The sequence below is a fragment of the Rhamphochromis sp. 'chilingali' genome, assembly GCF_963969265.1.
Source record: "Rhamphochromis sp. 'chilingali' genome assembly, chromosome: 1".
In the NCBI taxonomy this organism is placed as follows: domain Eukaryota; kingdom Metazoa; phylum Chordata; class Actinopteri; order Cichliformes; family Cichlidae; genus Rhamphochromis; species Rhamphochromis sp. 'chilingali'.
In genome coordinates this window covers 49915432-49941543 of record NC_137929.1, presented here as the reverse complement: position 1 = coordinate 49941543, position 26112 = coordinate 49915432, and the positions used below count along the sequence as shown (strand labels likewise).

The following is a 26112-nucleotide window of genomic DNA, read 5'->3' as shown; positions in this document are numbered from 1 at the left end:
GAGCAGTGCGCTTCAAATATTGTGTTTTATCACCGTGTTTGCAGCTAGCCCTGTACGTGCTCACCTTCCTGGCTCCCAGAGACCTGCTGCAGGCCGCTCAGACCTGCAGGAACTGGAGGACCCTGGCTGAAGACAACCTGCTGTGGAGGGAGAAATGCCGTGAGGAAGGTAATGACGATCGTCACGTTTTATTCAGTAAGACTTAACTTACGATTGAGCTCTTAAGAGACTAAGAGAAACCTTTTGCGTGGTCTGTGATCCAGAGATATTCACTTCACTGTGGTTGATTTAAAAAATGAACAAACTCCAAATTAAGAGCCTTGCATTAGATAAATGTGTATTGTCTGCTTGGTTAACGAAGCAGTTAATGTTCCTTGGAGAGATGATCATCTCAGCTATAATTAAATCATAAAAAAATGACTGGAAGTTTGACCATGAGAGGACCTCAGCAGCTTTAGCAAATCAAATTTAAAAAAAATGCAGAAAAGGCACCTCAATATTTAAATGATTCAACCAAAGACAAAACGAAGTAGATGGCAGTTTATTTCGAGGTTGAGGGTGGTAATTACATTTAAAAGCCCAGGACAGCAGCACATTGTTATATTAATTTCCTTCTGTTTTCTGTTGCGAGTGTGAGTTTTATCAGGTAGCACCTGAAGGCTGCAGGTGTTTTTCCACTGTTTTCAAAGGGGAATATGGAAACCAGAATACAAATAGAGAGACGGGAACTTGCTGGATGTATGGTGCTTTCTAACCTGAGTGAAACATGCAAATACAGCCACACACAGTAACTGCACCTTCATTCAGCGCAATGCAGTGTGTGTGTGTGTGTGTGTGTGTGTGTGTGTGTGTGTGTGTGTGTGTGTGTGTGTGTGTGTGTGTGTGTGTCTGTCTGCCTGGGAATTCTGCCAGTCAGCTGAGATTCACTGCCTGCGCTCAGCAGCCATACTAATGAGGCTACCTAACGTTAGCGCCACACCGCAGCCATACTAATGAAGCCGATGCTGACTGCAGCTCACCAGCTTCACAAATAAGGCTAATTATCAGCTCCCCTGCCATACTGCCGGGATCGGTGTCGACGTTAGCAAGAACTCAGCAAGAATATAAATGCAGCTAACCTTCATTAACCACACTCATCTTACATACTAATGAATGTTGGCTTAAAGTTGGTCTACTTTAGTAAAGTCACAGTAGATGCTATTCCACTACACTACGGTGAACTTCAGGTATGGTGATGAAACGTAATCTCGCAGTAAAAACATTCCTGGATAGAAAAAAACACAATGAAGCATCATCGGTCATGGACTGGCCTCCCAAATATTGACTCTGAAGTTCATTAGAAATCTGTTTTTGTCTTATGATCTTTATTTAAATCTGCTCATCAGATTTGCTATTTTCCTCCCAAAAGGTGTGGCAACAACAAAAAAACAGGTTGATGGAGTGTTTTCATCACTGCGCCATGCAGGTGGGCGACATGGACACCTGAGTTAGTGAATGTGATAACTTAACCTAGGATTTTTTTAATTAATATGCGCATCTGCGAGGAGACGGGAGAGACTGAACGCCCCATTTTTTAAATATATCCTCTTCTTTTACCCCCTCCCCTCTGCAGGTATATCAGAGTGCACGTCGTCTCGTCACAGGCGATCAAGTGCTGCAGTCAGTGAGTGGAAATCGACCTACATTAGACAGCATCGCATAGAGACCAACTGGAGGAAGGGGGACACACGGGAACCCATGGTAACGCACACACCGCCTCGGTTCAACAGCATCGGTCTGAGATGTAAATGTGAACTGATTGTCTTTAAATGTCTTTGCAGGTGTTAAAAGGCCACGATGATCATGTGATCACGTGCCTGCAGTTCAGCGGCGACCTGATTGTCAGCGGCTCAGACGACAACACGCTCAAAGTGTGGTCCGCCATCACCGGCAAGGTAGGACGCAACAGCAGAGACGGACGTATCGATTATGGGAACGATTGTTTTCTTTTGCTTCGACCACACGATCACATGCGTGTGTGTGTGATTGTTTGTGTCGCCTAGCAAACAAAGTGTGCGCTTTTATTTTGGAACACTGTGAAATTTCTAGAAGCGATGCTTTTATTATGAAATTCACACATTAAAGTACATACAGTGTGAATATTTCTGCAGCTCCTTTTACTCTGCAGGGCTGCAGGAGCTGTTTCACTAAAAAAAGTGAGGCTTTTATTTTTGCAAGTCAAATTCGGTACAAATATGACTTTTATTTTGTAGTACTTCACAATAAAGCCTATCAGATAAATGATTTAGCACCAACCTAAAAATAAACAAACCATATAGACTTTGACAAAATTAAGATTAAGAAACTGCCATCAAATCTTCTGTAAAGATGATCTAAATATTGCATAATCCATGAGCCCAAGTTCATCGAGCAAGAACAAGGATTTATATCTTCATACCCTGGGCAGCATTATTATCTGATAATGCTGTTGCACACCATTATCAGATCTCAATGTTTCCTTCTTTGGAAACCGATAATTGAACTGGGATGAGAAATGAAGGGTTTTGCTTCAGGAGCCAACTTGGTGTCTGCACCTCCATCAGGGGAATACAGGAAGGCGATGTTTATCTTTAATCTGTTAAAAACTAACAGAAACACTATAATGTGACATCCCTGCTCTACAGGATGTGAGGAGAGTGATGTGGAGTGCTTTTGTGTCTGACATAAACATGTGAAACCAGTTCAGACTAAAGAGTGAAACGCTCCTACGAACGCCTTCAGACCGGTGAGCAAAGCACATGGAAGAGCTGCAGGTAGATGCAGGTGTGGCTGGTTGAGCGAAAGATGAATGAGTGAATCTTTTGTCCTGGGCAGGTATTTGTGTAGGAGGCTGTCATCAGGAGGAAGTGAGTTACCTGTAGATCAAGTTAGCAACCGGGCGCTCATTCACATGTTTTCATACAGAGGAAGAAACACAGAGCAATTAAAGCAATGAGTAACTCCCTGGATTTGATCCAGAATGGCTGATGAGTTGCTAGACTTGCTTCTAGAAGGACTTTCGAGTCCACAACAGGTGCTCGAGTTCATGGACAAATTTCACTTCAGCCTGGAAATGTGAACATCGGGGTGCGACGAGAGGAAACTGTCAGTCTGTGGGCTTAATCGTCTGGAAGTCAAACATATGTTTACCACATTTCAAGCTCTAATTTCAAAGAATCAGAGCTCAAATATGTTTGGGTTTAAATTTGAAGCTATCAAGTGTTTAATCAAGGTGACCTTGAGAATCGTCAGTAAAAGACATTATCATGAAATAATGGGACGCTCCTGCGTGCGAGCTGCACTCAGCTTCAGATTTGACCTGAATAAGATTTTAATATGTAGGCCAGCGTGACCTAATAGGACAGTGAGAAGCTCAGAGTGGCTAAACGGACTAAACACAGGCGGAGCAGTCGTGTCAGTCAGGGTGTGTCGCTGGGAAGCTATTTGTGTACACACACACAGACACAGACATACACCACCCGAGGCATCTCTGTTTGAATACTCACATTTGTGTTAAAGGTGTAGAGAAAGTGTCTGTTTCTGTTGGCGTGTTTTTGTAAACCTTCCTGTTTAACACCCGCAGACTGTTAAACACACAATATGCAATCAGAGTGGATTCAGAAAGGTGACAGGCTCTCGTTTACCTTATTTCAGACCATGAAAAGCTCCTTAAATAAACAGGGAACATTGCTGGAATATAAATCCCTCCTTTGTCCTCAGAGAAAAGATGCCCGGACTCATCTTAAGCCAGCTAAGCTTTCGCCATTGTTGCAGATTCTCGGTCTACCCGCTGCACCAAGACGAGGATAATGTAATGTTGACATAAAGTGCAGCCCTCTCTGCAGAAGCCAAGAAGCTGTCTGATTGCAAGTGCACGTCCGTGCTGCAACTGATCATCTTAATTTAACTCTGCAAAATGTTCTGCAAGAGGAGGTTGTTTTACACCAAATAACAGTTTTATGGGTCCCTGCAGGTCCTTTTAAAATAGTTTAAAACCCTCCAAAAGTAACCATGAGCAGGATGCCAAAGACATCTTAGATTGTGCTGAAGAGATTTCAGCTGAAGTTAAGCTAAGGCCGGGCTCATGTAATACCAGTTTGCTTCAATCTTGTGCTCTTGATTTCCTGGTTTCAGTGTTTTTACTGTTTGCTCATCTTGTTTTATAAGGAAAGTCCACTTTAAGAAAAGGAGAGTAATACCAGAAGAACAATCCTGAACATGTTTCGGGCTTAAAACACCAGCAGACTGTTGTGATTCCTTCACCTTCACCTCCTCCGTCCTCTTTGCTCTGGTGACGCTGTGTTCCCAAGCCAGCTGAGAGCTTGTGTCCTCCTAACGAGGTGCCCAGGAGGCATCCACACCCCATCCTGAACCACCTCAGGGTTCCTGTCGGTGTGGAGGACGCCCCTGAGTAACCGAGCTCCTCAACTCTTTTCCCCTTAAGATGGTATTAGACCAACTCCCTTGTACGCTTAATGATGACTTCTGTCACCTGTACATGAATTTGAAAAACTTCCAGAAGTCCTGTCGTCTTCTTTTTAAGCTCGTTAGACTACTGTGACCTTATGACCAAGAATCTACACGGACGAACAGGTTCTGTTTTTTTTTCCGAGGACAGCTGTGTAGGCAGCGACCACGCTCACCTGTTGTTATGAAGTATGACAGAAACTACTCGGTTCAGAAAATAGAAACAAAGCTAAATCCTTGTAAGCATCAAAGGTGGAAAGAGTTAAGCCTCAGCAAACCCGCTGCGTGGGACACTGCATGGCACGGTGACGTCACACAGTCACATCCATTTATCACTGCTGTTAGCATTCTGCAGACCGACGGGCGTCGCCACTCAGACAAACCTCCACATCATGAGAATTTGAGCAGTTTCCACAAAGTTTCATCTTTTTCACACTGTTGCCGCATGTCCGTCTGTGTAATGTGTGAGCTGCTGGTGCATTGTTAAGACTGCAGTTAAACCCACACGATGGTACACTCACGTCTTTAACCGAGCTGCAGCATCAAAACACACAAAGTTGTAAAATGTGAGACATGCAGGACTGCGGCGGCTCACGACAGCACATGTGACGTCATTTTGGAAAATGATAAATGGTCTGGTTCTTATGCAGCACTCAAAGCTCTCCATGCAACAGGCGTTTTTCTCTACGCCAGAGTGCTTTGTGTCTGACATTCACACATGAGCTGCTCTACATGTGGCTCAGGCGGTAGAGCCACAGTTTGACATTAACTCTGTCGTGAGGTGCCGTTTACCATGGCTCGTTTCACGAGTCTCTACCCCGCCTCTAAGGGAGAGACCGGTCACCCTTCAGAGGAAGCTCATCTCTGCTGACCCGTGTCATAACAGGAACACAATCACACACTCTGATGAAGCTCCAGTGTGTGTTTGCGTTCAGGGTTTGAAGAATTCCTGTCATTCATGAAATTCTGTCCTGTAAACCAACCGGCGCCTCTTACTCCAGCAACAATGCATGATGGGATACAATGCTTGGATAGTGACCCTTGGTTGTACATTACTCACAGTGAGGCATTGTGGGATACTTTGAGTGTACTATATAAACCACAGTAACCCTCGCAGGACTCAGTATGTGGTGAGAGATCGCAGACTCAGGTCGTTCATCTGGTTTCGGTTTAACATTCTTTAATCCGCCACACCTGCTCGCTCATCCGTCTAGACCTGCCTGTGTGTGTGAAGTCATTTTGTTCCCTGCAGAAAGAAAAACACACACACCCTCACGATGTTTTACTCTGCGGGGGTGATGAGGCGTGTGCGCCGCCGCGTACGAGCCGCTGACAAGTCGTGTAGTAACAGCGAGCGCTCGTGTCGACGCCCGCAGTGTCTTCCTCCGTGTCCGCAACAGTTGCCAAGGCAAAGTTTTGCCACTGTTACCATGGCAACTATCGCTACAACACCCTCAAGGTGAAACTGCGTTTGTCTCTCAAGGCTGTCCATGAAAGTGGATAAAATATTGACTCACACGCGTTCGCAAACAATGAGAGAGACGTTTAATGTTCGCTGTGTTTGTGCAAACTGCAGGCTTTGATTGCGTTTAATTAATTTGATCCAAGCAGGAAAAACCCAGAATAACAGCTTTCATTGGCCCAGATAAGAGCAGCAGATTATTTCTTTATTCCTTTATCTTAAGTGAATGAGGAAGAACGTGTTGGCTTTTCTTCATCCTCGACTGTTCCAAATGCAAACTCTAATATTTGATCTTAAAGTGCAGTAAAAATGCAACTTTATCTGTAATCACTGGTCTTCATGTCGCATTCATGTCTGAACGTTTTCATGCGTTTTATCATTTAAATTAAAAGCAAAGTTTAAATTCAATCATAACACTGTTTAATCATCATGTATCCCTCTTTTGTTCTCCCTCAGTGTCTGCGGACATTGACGGGTCACACCGGTGGGGTGTGGTGCAGTCAGATGGCGGCTACCACGGTGATCAGCGGCTCCACAGACCGGACGCTGCGCGTGTGGGACGCTGAAAGCGGCGAGTGCGTGCACACGCTTTACGGACACACGTCCACCGTGCGCTGCATGCATCTCAACGGCAACCGGTAACAGACTCTCACACACTCACACACACACACACACACACACACACACACACACACACACACACACACACACACACACACACACAAATTAATGTTACACATGAACTCATAGAACTGGGTCAGCGCAGCTTTAACAGAGACACAAACACACACCTCTGGTTCACCTTGACCTGATTGGCTGTCACTGCAGCGATGTAATGCCTCTCTCTCTCTCTCTTTTTCTCAGGGTGGTGTCGGGCTCTCGGGACACCACGCTGCGCGTGTGGGACGTGTCGACTGGCCGCTGTGAGCACGTCCTGACTGGCCACTTGGCGGCGGTGCGCTGCGTTCAGTACGACGGGCGCCGCGTGGTGTCGGGCGGCTACGACTACATGGTGAAGGTGTGGGACCCCGAGACAGAGGTGTGCCTGCACACGCTGCAGGGACACACCAACAGAGTGTACTCGCTGCAGGTAAACACAGAGCAGGAGTCTTTAAACTGAGCTCTACATGAGGCGGTTTAGCATCTTTGAGCTCCTTGTTTTGGTTTTGACTCCACCTCTCCCACCCCTCTCTGCAGTTTGACGGCGTGTTCGTGGTGAGCGGCTCGTTGGACACTTCAATCAAAGTGTGGGACCCAGAGACAGGTAGACCTCACGGACTCTGTTTTCTCACTGTGAACCTGGAGTTATTTAATGAGTTTATTTCTGTATTCAGACACTAGGGGGCAGTAACTCTGGATGACGGGCTGTGTTTATCATTATTACTATAGATTTATTTTGCTTTACATATAACGCATAGGAACATAACTGAAACACGGCCGCCTCTTTCTCTGTGATAAATGAAGAAAAAAAACAAATATGGTTGATTTTTAATGGTTTGTGGCAAATAATGCAGAAAGCTGCTGCAATCGCCTCTTTTCACTTTTATCTAACTTAAACAGAATAAATACAGTGATGCTCAGAGCGCCCCCTGTTGGTGGTAACCTGCTGTAATCATATAAAAATTTGCAAATAAAAATGAAACGCATGGGTGTCAGTCTAAGCTAAACGAGTGTCTCTTGTTCAGGTGGGTGTGTCCACACGCTGACGGGCCACCAATCGCTGACCAGCGGCATGGAGCTTCGAGACAACATCCTGGTTTCCGGGAATGCCGACTCCACGGTGCGAGTGTGGGACATCCGGACAGGACAGTGTCTCCACACGCTGCAAGGTGAGAAGCTGGTAACGTCCCTTAGAGGGAATCTGTCCGCTTAAACAATGAGAGCAGCTTGAAGGTGAGGGTCGCCGTGGAACTTCTGCGCCAGATCGCTGACTCGGCAATAAAACAGGCTGACTCAAAAGTCCGCAACCCGCTGGGAGGAAGTGAGGAAACAGGGGGCATTGTAAAGGCTCTGAGATGACGTGAATAATCATGCTAAGGTCTGAGGCAGAAAGTGAACCTGAGCTGTGGTCAGACTCGTGAGAAATAAAACAAACCACAGGGTGTTTGTTGCTACGAGTTCTGAGGATACTTTCATGCAAAGTCTGTGACGGCCTGTTTAGTCTTTTATGGTTGTGGATTTCACAGCGTTTGCTGTTCATCTGTTAAGCTCACATGTGCGGGCAATTCGAGCCACATGGATTTAGCCAGAAAGTACAGCTAAAGGGAATGTGAGTGGTTTCAAGGGTTTTTGGTGACTGGATGAAAAATTGGACTCGCTGCCAGTGGTATTGAACTTTATTTTCTGGGACTGTAAATGTCCATGTAATTTCTCTCTTTTTTTCTTTTTGGAAATCTGTCCAGCAGTGAATATTTTAAGGAGCAAATATTTTAGAGCCAAAGAAGGAGGAAATGATTCAATATGAGAATTTACAACTCAGTGAAATCAGGTTATATCAAGATGCACATGCTGACGCTCATATAAGAAAGGATGCATAAAGTGATACCGCTGAGAAGAAAGGCTGCTCATGTAAAGACAACTGGTTGAGGTCAAGGGTCACGGTGTAATGATGCGTACTTTTCAGGTCCCAACAAGCACCAGTCGGCGGTGACGTGCCTGCAGTTCTGTCGTGGCTTGGTCCTGTCCAGCTCTGACGATGGGACGGTCAAACTGTGGGACCTGCGGACCGGAGCTTGGCTGCGGGACGTGGTGGCGCTGCAGAGCCGAGGATCAGGTGAGGAGTTCGCGCCACCTTAGGTCGCTAGGGAAAAATGTATTTTTCTGGCTGTTACTGAGTCAATTCATTTGCAAAGAGGTATGTGGTGCTTGCTTTTCTGTTTGTTTGTTTTTGCTAGAAGGCTGCTGTGATTGCCATTCACTGAATTGTAGTGAAAGTTTGAAAATGCACAAAGTGGAAACACAGGGGTTTCTTTCACTTTGAAGGCAGTCAGTCACTTTTTCCATCCTGCACAGCTGGAAACGTGCATGACAGCACAACGTTTAATTTGTAAGCAAGCAGCCTGTATCCCATTCGCACTGCACTTTTCACAATTTCACTCATGATTGGTGAGTGGTTTGCCTTCCATGCAGATTACAGGTTACCGTGGCGGTCTGCTAGCAACTAAATCAGTCACAGTGTGGTGTTCGGTGTAGCTCATATACCTCTTTGGAACCAGTTTCACCCAATCTTGTCAGAAAGTACACGTTTCTATAGCAACCGGTGTTTCCCAGTCCAAAAAATATACAAATTAAAAATGAATAAATTCTCAACTTCATCATCATATAAAATGATACAAAGAAGATATTTTTAGTAACTGACTCAATTATATATTATGTGGTTTTTTGTAGTGTCAACATTTTAATGTGGAACTAACAAACAGATTAAATACATTCACATTTCAGTAGAAAAGACACTAAATGAACTGTAATGGTGCAGGTAGATGCAGTATTCACTCTGTTATTAAATATTAAGAATAAATATATAAGTACCTGAACTTTATTTATGTCCTCACCTGTTATCACATGTCTGTGGCTAAACCAATCACGTCTTTGATCCAGGTGGAGTCGTGTGGCGAATCAGAGCGTCCGACACTCGCCTGGTGTGCGCCGCCGGCAGCAGAAACGGCACTGAGGAGACCAAACTTCTCGTGCTGGACTTTGACCTGGACGAAAAGAAGAAAGAGACGGACTGAGGAGGAAGTGACATCATCAAACGCGGTTAAAGCCCAGATTTTTTTTTTTTTTTTAAAGGATTTGGGGGTCGGCTATTTTATTTCATTTTTTTTAAAGAAAAGTAACAGAAACTCATCACACTTTGACTTTTTTGACCAAAGTCCTGACTGGATCCGACTCTTCTCGTCAGTCAAACTGATAGATGTGAATGTTACAGCTCGTCTCTGATTGGCTGGCAGAGGCGGGTGGATGAACCCAGTGTGGATAATTCAAACAGTGTGACTGATAAATCCACAAGGACAAAAAACATGGATGTAAATGGACAAACAAGTGCATTTATTTCAATCAAAATGGCCCAGAGAGGACGGCTTGTAAGAGAAGTGTTGGATTTCTTGAATGTATCCAATGAGAGGAAGAACGAGGGCAAACAATTTGTTTGTTTGTTTGTTTGTTTTGCTGCTGAACCAACAAGGAGGTCAAAGATGCTGTTTAACCAATGCAAATGTACCAAATCTTGGCAGCTGGAGAGACACGGGCAACTTTTAGAGGCAACAGCGATGAGCGATGTCACAGCATATAAACCAAACCTCACATTTAGTCAGTATTTTTTTTTAAACCATCACATTGTTTCACATTTATTCTCAGCAGCTGAGCCAAATTCTTCATCTCTGTTGCCTCTAAACAGCGTGTTTTGATCCTGCGGCAGAGTTACATGCTTGGTGCTTGGGATTCGTTGGAAACGGTGAAATTCGGGAATTAAAGCTTCTTTTCCCATCATTAAAAAGAGGGAAGACTAAACCCTCGAAACATGTTGGCCACAGGCAGAGCCTCACATCTGCAATGGTTGTAACACTGGAAACTTTGTCAAGCTTTACAGAAACATTATTTTTAAAGAGAGAAAGGCGATTACTCTGGTTTACTGCACGCTAAATCACTCGCAGACGCACATGTCCAAATGATTTATGCCGCAGTTTTACTTGTAGTGCAACAACTTTCTGCCAAAAGCCTAAACATTTTCAAAGGGGTGGCTGCTGCTCAGCTCTGGCATTAGCCTGTTTCTGTTGAGACACTGAAGTATTAAAGTGGGGAAAGCACAGGAGTTAACAGTTCAAAAGGTGGCTGACTTCCATTTAGCGCCTTCAGTTTCAGGGTTGTGGTTATTTACTCGCCGTCAGGGCTGGAGGGGGTGGGGGCTGCACACACGAGCTTTTGTAAGTACGGAGTTATTGTTGCTGTTAAACTCATTCTGTGTGTGAGAGAGGCCTTTTTTCTGCTCAGTATTAATGAGAGAGTCTTGAATGTTTTAAAAGCTTAGGCTTCGGTCACGCAGGCTTAGAGAGCAGTTGTTGATACTATGGAAACCTCTGGTTGCTAGGGGAAATTGCATATTCCCCTGACTGGTTGCTAAGTGATTGCTGACTGCTGCTAGGTAGTATTTTATTATATGTATCATTTTTCTTCCTTCTGCACACCTGTCATTCATTCAGCTGTGCAGAGGTTATGAACCACTTACCTGTTGTGAAATTGATCACGAAGGCTGAGCTGCACCACCTTGTGACTGTATTGCTAGCAAATTGTTGTGGTCACCCGTAGTTCGCTTGGAAGTTGCCAACTTGTCTGCAAACACTAGCCAACTGCTCCCCAACACAAAACAGAAAATTAGCTTCTTACTATGTACATTTCAAAAGGTTCAACTTTTATTTCGAAGGTGAACTATCTCTGTTTTCAGTTTGTGTTGTGCTTCTCAGTTTAACAGCTGCATAGTTGGTGATGTTTGCAGACAAGGCGACGCCTTCCTTGCAAACTACAGGCAGTTGCTAGAAACTACTCTCCAACGAGTCTGGGAATACACATTTTTCCATAGCGACCAGTAGTTGCCACGGAATCGCACACCACTCTCTAAGACCTGAATGACTGGGGCCTCTCCTGCCTTTACACATAGCTGCTAACATTAGCATTAACACAGTTTTTAAAATAAAGAAGAGAAAAGTGAAAACGACCCTTGAACACTTCACATGACCTCGGTGAACATTTTCTGCCTCCATGGATAAAATATTTTTATACCTAAGTAATTATGTGCTTTTACTTTAAGTCATATTACAGACATAAAATAAAACCTGTTTTGTTTCTCATTAGAGAAGCAAAGCAGGTTTTAAAGAGCCACATTTATGCTCTGAGTCTGCTCTCCACATTATGTTTTCCAGCCACCTTTTGATGTCTTTCTATGATTTATCAGATAATCAGCATTAAGTCTGATCAGTGGTTTGTGTATATTTTTTAGGACATTTTTCCACCCTGTATTTTGTATCATTTTTCCCTCTCACCTTCTTGTGCAGGACTAAGCTGATTGATGAGGAGATGTTTAGCAGCCTAGTGTTAGCTACAGTTTTTGTTGTTAAACTTTCCTCAGACTGTGTGTTTATGTAAAGTGCACAAAAACTCTTTGACGTGCATCGACTTTATTGTTATTAGTTTGTACTTTCGTCACGACTTCACATTAGAAACTTGCATTGCACTACATTATATGTTCCATTACTTTTTTAATTTGTGTTTTTCCCAACCCACTGCCGCAGCACATGGGGTCACTCCGCATGTTTTTCTAAGCTTGTGAAATATTTAGAAAAATAAGATAAATAATTAAAAACAATTCCTCTTTACCGATATTAATCCGATAAGCTGCTGTTGCCAGGCAACAACCCACGAGCAAGTTGCTCTATTGTTCATTTCCCCTGACAACAGGTGATACGTTTCAGGCAGGAGAGTTGACCTTTTTGCAGGTGTGAGGCTCTCTGACGATGTAATCATGTAAAATAATGTAAATACAAAGAGGATGTACATATTCAGCTTTTTATAAGAACACAGCAGAGAAAATATTGTCGTGGATGGAGGGATGACTCTGAATCAATAAAGATGAGTTTTATAAAGTGCTGACTGCTTGTCTTTTGTGTTTTAAACATTGCTTTTGAAATGTGATGGGAGTTTTCTGCTGCTTTTCTTACAGCTCCTTTGACTTTTATTATGAAAAACTCAAACCAAAGTGACCCAGAAGAATTTGTAACTCAGTTTTATGGTAGTTGGATTTCACTCTTGATGCACACCTGTGTTGTATTAACACTGCAGGTTATGTGTCTGCAATTTACAGATGTCCTCTAAACGTTTCACCTGCAGCTGATCATAAAGAGGAGAGCACCAAATGTCCAAACATGAGTGAGCTGAAGGTGTCTGCCACTGAAACCAAATAATTTAAAAAACAAAAACCACTTTAAATGAGGCTGTGGTCAGAGTTTTAGTTAAGCACTTAGTAGTACTTCCTAAATACACGGGGAAACCCACTGATGTTGATGAATGTCCTCACAAAGACGGCCAAATGCCGTGTACACAGAGCTGCTTTGAGGTAAACTCTGGTTTACCAAAGTAAAAGAATGGCTCATACGACCTCAATGAAGTCGTCACTTGAAATTTACAGGTGAGCTGAATGCTGACAAGCACACATCGTTCTCTTCCTTCCTTCCTTGGTCATTTTAATGTTTGTTTACTGCAAACGCTCATATTCAACAAGAGGAAAAGAAACTGGCTAGAAGGGGGACAAGGAGAGGAGGGAGAGAAGGAAAGGAGGAAGGAAAAGATGGGGGAGGAGGGATGTAGGAAGGGAAAAAATGGGAGAGGGAAAAGGAAGGAAAAATGGAAGAGGAGGGAAAAAGGAGGAAGGAAAAGATGAAAGAAGAGAGTAAAAGGAAAAATATGAGAAAGGAAGGAGAAGAGACTGATAGATGGAAGTGAACGTAAAGCCACGTTGAACTTGGAAATGTAGCGAGCTCTAACGTCAGCTTGAGGTTTTTCGGACCAAATTCACTGGTACGAGACTGAATCTGATCTCCGTGGAGGAATGTAGAAACTGCGCTTCATTAAAGCAGCGGAAACCCAGACTTTAATGAGTCGAGTTTATTTTAGCAGCGTCTTGGAGTAGACTCTACTACAGTCAGAATCCGTTTAAAGGAAGCTTATTTATTCTCAACCAGGATGAGACGAACTCTGACTTTGAATCTCTGTCTTCCCACACATCTCCTGTCTGAGCCTCGCACCGAGCTTTCTGCTTCAGTATGTGGGAGTTTGTAGGAGAGCAGATAATATTATGCAACCAGAACTGGCTGCAACACCCCGTACGAGGAAAACTGAAGCATGTAGGTGTTTTTTTTCCTTTTCTCTGAGCTTCATTGATAAAACTAATGAATTAAATCTAAGCTGTGCAGCAGGTCCGTGCTGCTGCTCATCAGTGCTCTGCACATGTGGATGGTTTTCTTCCTGCCTAATGCTCCGACATGAAAGAGTCAGATTTTATGGGCTTTCTATTTTTACAACCTGCTGGAAATGAAAGGTGCAGCGTGAAAGTGTGTGTAGAGTTTGATGTGTGTTTGTAGTAGCCTGATAACGTACCGCCAGCTGACACAACAACAGGCAGACGACTGCAAAATCCCAAGCAAAGAGAGCAAAAACAGCTGAAGAGTGAAAAAAATGAACCAGAAAGACCAAAGATGGGAAAGAAGAAAAGACGAAGGGAGGAAAGTGGCAGAGGGGAAGAGGAAACAGAAGAGGCAGAAATGGAAGGAAGGAAAACATTGATTAGGATACAAAAGAAAGATGAAGGAAAGAAAAACAATTCAAAGAGGAGAAACAAATGAAATATAGGGAAGGACAAGTGAGGAAGGAAATAAAGCAAAGAGAAAAACACATGAAGACAAGCTAAGTAAATGAAGGTGGAAGCAGGAATGATGGAAACACCGAAGACAAAGGAAAGTGGAATAAGATGAAGAAACAAAAGTACATTAATGTGAAGGATAAAAAGAAACAAAAGAGGAAAGAAGAAAAATAAAGTAAATAAGGACAAAGAGGTTATAAAACAGAATAGGATGCAAAGTAAGGAAAAGGTAAATAAAAGAAAGCAAATGAAAAGCCGTGGAGGCTTCAGCTGAGACTGAAGAAGTCATCTATCCATCTTCTGCTTATCCACTCTGGAGTCAGAACACCAGCCCAACATAGTGCTATAATTTGTATCCAGATAATTAAAGTAACTAATTAATCTCCTTAAGACTGAATTCTGTGATATTTACATGACAAATTAAAGTTGGAGATCTACTAAAAGACAGACTTAAACTCAGACTCCATCCTATGATTTAATGATTTATATTACAGGGGCCTGTTTTTCTGTCCCCAAAGGGTGACAACATAGAAACGTCCCCACTAAAATAGTAATACGGCTAAATGCACACACATGTACCCCTAGGAAAAAGTGTGTGTGTGTGTACCATGTTTACATACCTGTGTGGGGACCAAGAATTGGAAGTTTACCATACTTGTGGGGACCAACAGCCCTTATGGGCACAGAAAATAGGTTAGACCAGTGTTTCCCAACCTTTTGGAGCCACGGCACATATTTCACATTAGAAAAATCAAACAGCGCACCACCAAACAAAAATGTCTCAAAAAGCATTTTGATCATTTATCTTAGTAAAATAGGCTCAGTTTGTCCCCAGTATACCTTTTTGCTTTCTTCTGACCATCACTCATGACGGCCTTCATGTGGGCTGGAATTTTCTCCACGACCCAGGTCAGACTGACTGCTTTTTCTCTTCAAATATTTATCTATTGCTATTATGTGCTGTGTTCTCACAGCATGACTATTATGTAATATCTTCTTCTGTTTGACAACCAACTTAATTAGAACAGGTAATTGTACCGCCCTCTAGTGGAAGAGAATGTAATTGTTCTGCCTGTTACTCACTGCGGTCACTTGGAGTACTAATCAGGTGAAACCAGATAATCTTCTACGGCACACCTGTGTGCCACGGCACCGTTTTTGGGAAGCACTGGGCTAGTGTTAGGATAAGCATCTAGGGAAGGATATGAAAACATGACTCTCTCTCTCTCTCTCTCTGTGTGTGTGTGTGTGTGTGTGTGTGTGTGTGTGTGTGTGTGTGTGTGTGTGTGTGCGCGCGCGCTGCATCTCCTACAAACCCTCACAGTTTAATGAGTCCCAGCCGGATGTTTTGATGTTGAGTTTTACCGTCTGCGAGTCTGAGAGCTTTTCCCTGACTTTATTAGGTGTTTTAATCCCTCATACACACACACACACACACACACACACACACACACACACACACACACACACACACACACACACACACACACACACACACACACACACACACACATTCTCTTTTAATAGGAAGCTATAGATATCAGAGCAGGCTGCTGTGTGTGTGTGTGTGTCTCCCATATTTTATTTTTGTAGCTTGCACTGAGGGCTGATTGATTATGTATGTTCTGCCTGCAGCACTGCGGTGTGTTTGTTGACCTTCTTGTAAGCGACACACACAGGGAAGCACGAACTGTAGCACGTTATAGGTGAATAACACCAGCGCAGTCTCTAATGCAGCTCAGGCAGCTTTGCAACTCAGCGCCATCACTGTTGTGAGGTGTTCCTGTTATTTTGTCCACCCCATCCTCATATAAAAATAGAGAGAGAGAGGATGGCATTTGTGCTTTCAGTGAGATGAAACAATAATAGCTTACAGACATGAACACACACGTGCATCTATGCTTGTGGACCTTCTGTGACATGATGCGTAATCCACACAGCTGTGAAGGTAAGTCATACCTTAAGAAAACAGTGATTTGAGGTTAAGGGGATTCCTCTGAAGTGGTGCAAAAGTGTGAAAAAGGTCAGAAAGAAGTTGTTTAATGTTTGTGTACATGGACATGTCTGGGGATAAATGTATGCTCACCACCTCAATGAACTCAAGCAACAAGGAGCAAAAGTCCTTACTGATGCGACACCAGTGAAGTCATACAGGAAACAATTACTTCAACTTATTTGTGTGTTTGTTTGCTGTTGTGAAACTGTAAGTAAAGAGTGGAAGGTGGATCTAGCTGAGAATCTGCACGTTTTCTGAGCAATGTCTTGTGATTGACATGTCATTAGCTAAAAACTATGAACTAGTTACCACTCTTTCCTGATGCCTGAGTGTAATATACAAAGAGAACCTAATATTTTGTTCAATATGACAACAAACCATTGAGCGGTGAACACATCAGAAAAATGCTTGCTTGATCTTGTCACATGGTCATTGGTCATTTTACCATACACTCCTTTTTGACTTGACCAGTAGTCTTTTCACAATCACAAGGGTATTTTGCAATGACCCTGGTGAAGGCCACAGGGGGAAATGTGTTGGTCACACATTAAAACTGGTTCCTAATACTTTAAGTTTCACTGGAGTCTTCATGTCATTAGATCTTTGTCTTCGCCATGAACCTTGAAAGTTGTTCCAGAAAGGTTTGTTGCTATTTTAATGTAAAGAACATGGTTATTTCTGTTGCAGCAGCTGTTATAAATGCAAAAACTAAAATGCAAGATTCTTTTGAGTAATTAACTTTTTGCAGGAATATCTGTAATTATATGTGCAGACTCTGCTGACTGTTCAAAGCAATGCAGTGGCATTTATCTAGTTCTCATCCTGTTACAGCAACATCGATTACTGCCTATAAAAGCAATAAATAAATAAATAAAAGCAACCAGCATATGTCTGCTAACCTAACCCTGCTCTATACATATGCTTTGATTAGGTCAGCAGCCTCTGCTGTTCTGACAGTTATTGTTACATGAGACGTTTCTGTCCAGTGTTCATTAAAGCTGGATTTTTAAAAATTATTTATATAGAAGAAGCAGTAAATAAAAATGGTTAAACACACAGTTTCACTCTCAAACTGCTCCTCTTCCTGGAGTGAAGCACAGCCTGATAACCTCCCTCTTCTTCCTGCTCTTAAACACAGCACCTCCTCTCTGTCCACGTGTTTCCTCGTTCCCTCCCCTTCAGATCTGCACTTTGAAGATGGGTGTAACCAACATGTGGTGACGTGTAAGAGCTGACAGGCTCCATTCACTGCAGAAACATGTTGTTGAGATCAGAGCTCAGACTAGTTTCAGTTATAAGGAAGTGAAACTCACACAGTCACTGACACTGAGAGGAGAAATGGCGCAGAAAGGAGTTCAGCTGGACCGAGAAACCTTCTCTTGTTCCATCTGTTTGGATCTACTGAAGGATCCGGTGACTACAGCCTGTGGACACAGCTACTGCAGGAACTGTATTAAAAGTTTCTGGGATGAAGAGGACAGGAAGGGAATCCACAGCTGCCCTCAGTGCAGGAAGACTTTCACACCGAGGCCTGTCCTGGAGAAAAACGTCATGTTTGCAGCTTTAGTGGAGCAGCTGAAGAAGAGTGGACTCCAAGCTGCTCCAGCTGATCACTGCTATGCTGGACCTGAAGATGTGGCCTGTGATGTCTGCACTGGGAGGAAACTGAAAGCCATCAAGTCCTGTTTAGTCTGTCTGGCCTCTTACTGTGAGAAACACCTCCAACCTCACTATGATGCAGCTCCATTAAAGAAACACAAGCTGGTGGCCCCCTCCAAGAAGCTCCAGGAGAACATCTGCTCTCGTCATGATGAGGTGATGAAGATTTTCTGTCGTACTGATCAGCAGAGTATCTGTTATCTCTGCACAATGGATGAACATAAAGGCCATGAAACAGTCCCAGCTGCAGCAGAAAGGACTGAGAAGCAGAAGGAGCTCGAGGTGAGACGACTAAACATCCAGCAGAGAATCCAGGAGCGAGAGAAAGATGTGAAGCTGCTTCAACAGGAGGTGGAGGCCATCAATGGCTCTGCTGATAAAGCAGTGGAGGACAGTGAGAAGATGTTCACTGAGCTGATCCGTCTCCTCCAGGAAAGAAGCTCTGATGTGAAGCAGCAGGTCAGATCCCAGCAGGAAACTGAAGTGAGTCGAGTCAAAGAGCTTCAGGAGAAGCTGGAGCAGGAGATCGCTGAGCTGAAGAGGAAAGACGGCGAGCTGGAGCAGCTCTCATACACAGAGGATCACAACCAGTTTCTACACAACTACCCCTCACTGTCAGCACTCAGTGAGTCTACACACTCATCCAGCATCAATATTCGTCCTCTGAGCTACTTTGAGGATGTGACAGCAGCTGTGTCAGAGACCAGAGATAAACTACAGGACATTCTGAGAGAGGAATGGACAAACATCTCACTGACAGTCACTGAAGTGGATGTTTTACTGTCACCAGCAGAGCCAAAGACCAGAGCTGGATTCTTAAAATATTCACATGAAATCACACTGGATCCAAACACAGCAAATATGCATCTGTTATTATCTGAGGGGAACAGAAAAGTAACATTGATGGAACAACAACAGTCTTATTCTGATCATCCAGACAGATTCACTGGATGGGAAGAGGTCCTGAGTAGAGAGAGTCTGACTGGACGTTGTTACTGGGAGGTGGAGTGGAGAGGGGGAGAAGTTGGTGTAGCAGTCGCATACAAGAATATCAGCAGAGCAGGGACGGGCGATGAATGTGGATTTGGATACAATGACAAGTCTTGGGCATTATATTGTGACACAAACAGTTTTGAATTTCTGCACAACAAAGTCCAAACTGTCCTCTCAGGTCCTCAGTCCTCCAGAGTAGGAGTGTACCTGGATCACAGAGCAGGTATTCTGTCTTTCTACAGCGTCTCTGAAACCATGACTCTCCTCCACAGAGTCCAGACCACATTCACTCAGCCGCTCTATGCTGGACTTTGGCTTTGGTTAAATGGAGCCACTGCAGAGTTGATTAAAGTCAAATAGAGAAGACAGGTTCATGTTGATCCCTGACCATTATATGTACTTGTGTAGTTTCTAAATGAGGCTTTACATTTTAGAAGCTGAGAAGTTCAGTGGTCCATTGATGTGTGAAAATAATATTGCACTGATTCAAACTGTACTTACATTTATATACCTTACATCAATATAAATCTGAATGTGTTCTTATGGCTGATAATCATGTGAGTTTAAATGATACTACTCTTCATATTCAGCATGTTTGACTCTGTATGAGTGAATCACAGGGGTTAGAAGTTTGTAGGTCACGATGGGGGTCTCACACTATACGGCCCGATGCTCTGATGCGACCTGAGTGCTGACACTGTGCGTCCATAACATGAAGCCTATAACACAAAATCTGTCTCAGCACAGTGCAGTCCATCACCAGTGTTCGGTCCTCCAGCACCAGCTGGACTGGTTAAAACAGCAGAACACAGGATCCATCAGACAAGCGACTCAGAATGAGTTGGACAATGCTGCGGTCGAGGTACTGCAACTACATGACTTGGATGTGTGTGAAAAAGTACTCTGGAAATCTTCAGAGATACCTGACTCTTGAACGATGGGGGATTATGAAAAGATTGTAGTGACTTAAATGTGCCTGATGGAGTTAGTAAGGGTGCAGCTGTGCCTCGAGCTGATGACAGCACCATAGAAACGGATGTGTTAGTGGAGGAGGTTTGGACACACGTCTGCTTTAATGTGTTTTGCTATTAAAAGATGACAGAATGTTTTATTTACACTAATAGTTGTTAATAAATAGGATTTGCTGAATCAAATTATGTTCTGATATTGTTTTTGTATCATCGTTACATAACATCAATTTCCACATTGTACACATGCAGTTATAGTGATGATGGACACATTAGTAATGATGATGTGAGACACTTACTGACATGTACAGATGGATTTTCTAAGTATGCATGCAGGTGTCTTCAAACCAAGGCAGGAACATCTGTTGCATCTGCTTTTCAGGATGAGTGAGGGACGTGTACCTGCTAATACGTACGGCTCTGATGTCACTAACATCTCCTTGAACTCTAAATCAGTGTTTCCAACCACTGTGCCGCAGCACATGCAGGGAGTGCAGAATTATTAGGCAAGTTGTAACAAAATAAACAGGAAAAAAGAAAAGAAAAGCCTTGTTAAGCCATGACATATGCTCTTCGTCCCAGGAGGGTAAATCATACCAAACCTAATTGTCAGGTTCAAATTTGTAACAAAAGACAAATCATCGGCCAGATTAATCTCAAGCATTCATCCATCAGCCACACACCTTGCGACACACAACATACAACATAACCCTGATGTCTTTTCACATAATAAGTTTCTTCTCATGTAATCAGATGTGTGCCATGTTAAAACTTCTTCACACACCTCAGAAACTCAACAACCTATTAGCTCGCCCAGCTCACTCTTTCAAGACCCCTCATCAGCATTCTGTTTTCCCCCAGCTTTGATGCAATCATCTGTCCTCCCATAATATTAGTCCACTAGTCTATGTATCACTTCTCATCTAAGTGACTTGGATAAGATGACAAACAGAATCACATGCTTAAGATGCTGTCTGGTCTTCATGAGTTTCATTGTATGTGTATGTAGGGTTAGTAGGATTAATACATTTTCCGTTTGTGTTTTTTTTGTGTACCTTTTTCATTTTGTAGTGCTTCAGACTCCTCAAATGTTCCCACTTAAAGCAGTTATTTTCCTTTTTCACAGGTTTGCTAACCCAAATTTTGATTTCCCACACTAAACAACAGCATTCCTCTGTATACTCACCTACTTCTTCCACTCTGTTCTCCTCTCCCACTCTGCAGTCCAATGGCAGTCAGTTCTCTTCAGCTTTGGCCTGTGTTTTCCACTGTCTCATCTTGGCATTTCACTCCAAAAGTGGCAAATGTCACACAGTGAAGTTGTAGCTTGCTGGAAACACATGTCCATCCAGTCAGGTGATGGGTTTTCTTTCTCTCTGATGCCGTTTGCCCAAAGCGCTGCTGGACCTCTCTGCTCAGGATACTGCTGTCTCTTGACCTGCTGTGAGCTCTTGATATCCATCTCATTGTTCTAGAACTGCACTCCTTGTCTTCAGGCAGAGGTTAGCTTCCGTGGAGCTTGCTTTCTCGGGGTGAGAAACACATAGGAGTTAACCTGTAAACACAATTCAGCCAAGACTCGGCCTGGGTGTTTCTAATGATGTTAACCTATAATTGTCGTCCAACTGCTGCATGTGGAAATTTGATCCTGGTCTGCTTTTCACCTGCAAGTCACACCCTCTGCTAGGCCGGGTTAGCCTCGCAGAGGCAGTGGCGAGGCTAACCCGGCACCCTCGCCTCTGCTAACCCTGTTTTCACAATAGAGAGACGCCTAAAACAACACACATCTCTCTCTCTGGTTTTTGAACTCTCCTTTCTTTAAAACAGAAAGTGAGATTGAAGTTGCCTTAGGCTGAGCTCTTCATTTATCAATTCCTTTTTTTTCATCAACAGCACAACTATTTTCTTTCTTTTCTGTCCACTGGGGTAGAAGCTGACCTGCAGAATCACCTCTTCCCCCGTTGGAGACTATTCTCACCCACACACTTTCACACCTCTCTGTGGTTCACACACACAGTGACTTCAGACACATTACACTGCTTTGCGCACAATTTCACTTCTTTTCTTCCTTCAATGATCTACATATTACGTGCTGCCTGGTGAATACTTTGCAATGTTTTCCATCCCCTTTCAAGGCATACTTACTACTTACTCAGTTTATTCCCCATCGTGGCTCAAGAGTTGGGAGTTCGTCTTGTAATCGGAAGGTTGCCGGTTCGAGCCCCGGCTTGGACAGTCTCGGTTGTTGAGTCCTTGGACAAGACACTTCACCCGTTGCCTACTGGTGGTGGTCAGAGGGCCCGGGGGCGCCAGTGTCCAGCAGCCTCGCCTCTGTCAGTGCGCCCCAGCCATCACCAGTGTGTGAATGGGTGGATGACTAAATGTGTAAAGCGCTTTGGGGTCCTTAGCGTCCTTAGGGACTAGTAATGCATTTACACTTAACAAGACAACTTTCAGCCGCACACAGACCACGTCTGGCCCACACTTGTTCACACACAAAATAGGCCTATGATCTCCCTTAAAGCAGAGTCACCAGTGAGAGCTCTATCCTCCTTACATACAAAACCAAACACTTTACGTCCTCAGTGGCGGAGAAAAAAACCTCCTTTCGGTGGTGAAACCATCCTTAAACCTTCTTGAAAACTGGCGGACAAACCAGACCTCCTTAAAAAAATTAAAAACTGGTGGGGAAATCAGGTAGCTTATCCAACTTAATCCTATCCACCTTAAAATAAAATAAATAAACAGCCTTTATTGCAGCCTTTTATTCTCATGGTCACAGAAGGTTACAACACTGCATGTGTGTGTGCATGTAAGTGCGAGTATCTGTGTGTGTGTGTGTGTGTGTGTGTGTGTGTGTGTGTGTGTGTGTGTAATAATAATAATCACAGGGAGAGAAACACACACAACTAATAGGTACTATCTAACACCAGTGCAGAAGATGCAAATTCATAGAAAATATCAATATGACTCATGTAATGTTCAGTAGAAAACCAGCGTGTCTCATGGAGTAGCCCAGAGAAAACATTAGTGAATGTTGTATATCAGTCAAACAGGAGATCTTCTGTCACCATCAGGTGACACAGTTATTAAACAGTTAATTAAACGTCATCAAAGTTGTTACTTTATCATTTCTATTAGTTTTCCCTTACCAATGTCTTTTTTTTCCTGTGTATTCTACTATGTCTACTTCTAGTTGTTATATGGCTGTCTATGATGGTACTGCATACTGTTTTTGGTGCACATATCTGTGTTTCTCAGGTCTGTTCCCTGGATTTTCACCTGGCTTTTATCCTGTATGTTTCAGTTGTTTGTATTAAATTACAGTAGTTTTCTTTTTCCTCTTTAATAAACATGTGGAACTATTTTTTTTTAATAAGATAGCGCTGGAGTTTTCTTCCTTTTTGAATTTTTCAATGCATTTTTGTCATGTTACAATGGCGTTGATTTGTGTTATTGTCCGACGAAGATCACGAGTGCTGGAAACATTTGCAAAACAACTGGTAAAGTTGGAAACTTGCAGTGTGCGAGCTGTTGATTTTTTTTTTCATGGACATTGTTAACTATGTTTCAGATCAGTAACTGGCTCATTTGTTTGTTTTGCATAGATGTGCATGTATTTATTTTATTGTTGCTCTGTTTTGACGATGCTAGTTTGAGATACTGTCATCTCTGAGACGACCATTTCTGTACCTGAACCCTGGGCAGAAACAATAAACTTGACTAAACTGATATTAAAAACACTGGTTTGTTCTAATCCAGATGTAGTAGCTTTATGATGGTTTCTGCAGGTTGAAGAACAGCTGGAATCATCATCTGAACATTTAACTCCTGTAAGAGCAGCACAAAGATGCAGAAACAGGCTCTCTCTCAGTGTCGTTTTACAAATGTTACAGCTGCAGTAAAAACAAGATGAAAATAATCAGGGTGAATTTAATTGTTACTGAAACAACATGTAAGGTCTTCACTAAATACCTCACCATCTACAATCCCTCTCTAATCAGTCGTGTTGATAGGCTGTAAAGCTGTAAAACCATAAAAGTCCACAAAAACACCACTGCAAGCATCACAGGGAAACATTAGTGCAGGCACACAGTGACTGTTTCGCTTTCAGCTTCTGCAGCCAAGCAGAAAATATGCAAATGAGGAACAAAATCGAAGAGATTTAACAGAAGTAATGACCTTTTCTTTCTGTCCTGCTAAAACACATCACCAATAGCAGAAACATTAGACGTGCTTGTTTAACTAAAGGAGAATCGCAGAAAGAACCAGGACACCAGCACTTAAGCAGCTAACACATAATAAAGGGAGCTGTAACGGAAAAACAGGGAGAATAAAAACACCATAAACAACATCCTGACTCATCTGCATGAATCACAGCAGGTTCATCTGGAGTGTGTTTGTTTTAATTGTTGCTCTGAGTTCACACTTGAGCACCTGTGCACACAGAAGCATCTCTGCCTTTTTGTACCTCTGGTCACATTAAGATGGGCAGTGGGAGACTTTGGAGGGGCTTGCTCACATAAAATCAAATACAATTGACATAATCTTCCAACAGCAGAATCTTTTTTTCTGGATAAATCAAAATCAGAGACTTGAACACCTACACAGCATCTGAACATGTGCATACTGTCCTCACTACAGTACCAAAGCTCATCATCTTGTTATGACTTATGGTTCCATAACAGGGTGTCAGTTCTGGAGTTTCCCCAAAATTACTGTTAACAGTACATATTCAGTCATAACCACACAGGCACTGCCTCTAAATAAAACTCAGTATCTGTAAAAACACCCCATGATGTGAAGATGAGAGTAATGAGTTACACACACCATCAGAGGGGGCAAAAGTACAGACGTTCTTTACTTAAGTAGAAGTACAGATACCTGTGTTTTTTAAAAAAAATATTCTCCAGTAAAAGCACTGAAGCAACTTCTTTGAGTAAAAGTGAAAAGGTACAGTTTGCAGGTTACAAGGTAACTAAAGCTTGTGCTATATTAATATAAGAATATAATCAGAAAATATTATTAGTGCACAAGAATACAAATATTATTCTAATCTAAATTCTAATTCTAATGAATGTGCTTATTTTGATTTGAAAGATTTCAAAACAATAACTGTTTCCTGTTGCCTACTTTGTAGAGGGTGACTTTGCCTCTAAACAGGAAAATGAGCAGTCAGGGGTTAAAGTGGTGGAGGAACTCTAAAATTAGTAATGGCGCTCAGTGTAGGGAAAAAATGATGGCCCACAATAATTTCTGATGTAAGCTTCATAAAGTTTTCTTAGTGTAAAGGCTGCAATCAGCTGACCTGCTGCTCTTTGTGGATTTACACAACTGAACTTAACAACATGTACGCAGTTTCACCAGCTATCATATCTGATGTCCATCCCCTACACTCACACTATGGTAAATGGTAAATGGACTGGTTCTTATATAGCACTTTTCTACTCTTCTGAGCACTCAAAGCGCTTTACACAACTTGTGCATTCACCCATTCGCACCAGCACATTTTTTCTAGGTGCTTTCTAACTGACATTCACACACATTCATACTCCGATGGATGCATCGGAGAGCAATTTCGGGTTAGTATCTTGCCCAAGGATATTTGGCATGCAGACTAGGGGAAGCCAGGAATCGAACCACCAACCTTCCGATCAGTAGATGACCTGCTCTACCACCTGAGCTACAGCCACTATGCGGCTTCACACTAGACAGTATACAGCTCATACAAAGTTTCAATTCAGTTAAGTAATCTAAGCATCATTATCTTAAATGCACATTCATTTCTGCCACACTTGATGTAACCATAAGCTGTCCAACAGTGTTTTATAGTGAATTCACCACATGAATGCAAACTAACCTGTTTTCCCCGGACACAACAACACACTAGCTACTCTGAAGTACCACAACCATAACTCCAGCCCACTTTAATCCCTGAGTATAAACACTAGATGAACTTAAAGGAACAAGTCTGCTTTGGAAATGTAAGGAGGAACTATCCATCCATCCATTCGCTTCCGCTTATCCTTTTCAGGGTCGCGGGAGCCTATCCCAGCTGTCATAGGGCAAGAGGCAGGGTACACCCTGGAGAGGTCCCCAGTCTGTCGCAGGGCCAACACACAGGGACAGACAACCATTCACA

The 26112-nt window shown here is 42.9% G+C and overlaps 2 protein-coding genes across 3 annotated transcripts in view; both read left to right on the top strand.

The window, feature by feature from the left end:
- The window catches only part of LOC308400792 (F-box/WD repeat-containing protein 7-like), a 46717-nt gene extending 34240 nt beyond the window's left edge, over positions 1-12477 (top strand). For both annotated transcript variants that reach the window (XM_080888762.1, XM_080888763.1), the window contains 9 exons: positions 45-168; positions 1613-1740; positions 1821-1934; positions 6404-6585; positions 6812-7037; positions 7145-7211; positions 7633-7776; positions 8571-8720; positions 9545-12477. In XM_080888762.1, the coding sequence (XP_080744888.1) occupies positions 45-168; positions 1613-1740; positions 1821-1934; positions 6404-6585; positions 6812-7037; positions 7145-7211; positions 7633-7776; positions 8571-8720; positions 9545-9678 (1269 nt within the window). In that variant the 3' untranslated portion in view covers positions 9679-12477. The remainder of the gene's footprint in view (positions 1-44; positions 169-1612; positions 1741-1820; positions 1935-6403; positions 6586-6811; positions 7038-7144; positions 7212-7632; positions 7777-8570; positions 8721-9544) is intronic.
- Positions 12478-17395: 4918 nt separating this feature from the next.
- Positions 17396-19595, top strand: LOC308401114 (tripartite motif-containing protein 16-like). Its single transcript, XM_080889178.1, has one exon. The coding sequence runs from the start codon at positions 17689-17691 to the stop codon at positions 19360-19362; it is 1674 nt and encodes a 557-aa protein (XP_080745304.1). The 5' UTR covers positions 17396-17688; the 3' UTR covers positions 19363-19595.
- The last annotated feature ends 6517 nt before the right edge of the window (positions 19596-26112 follow it).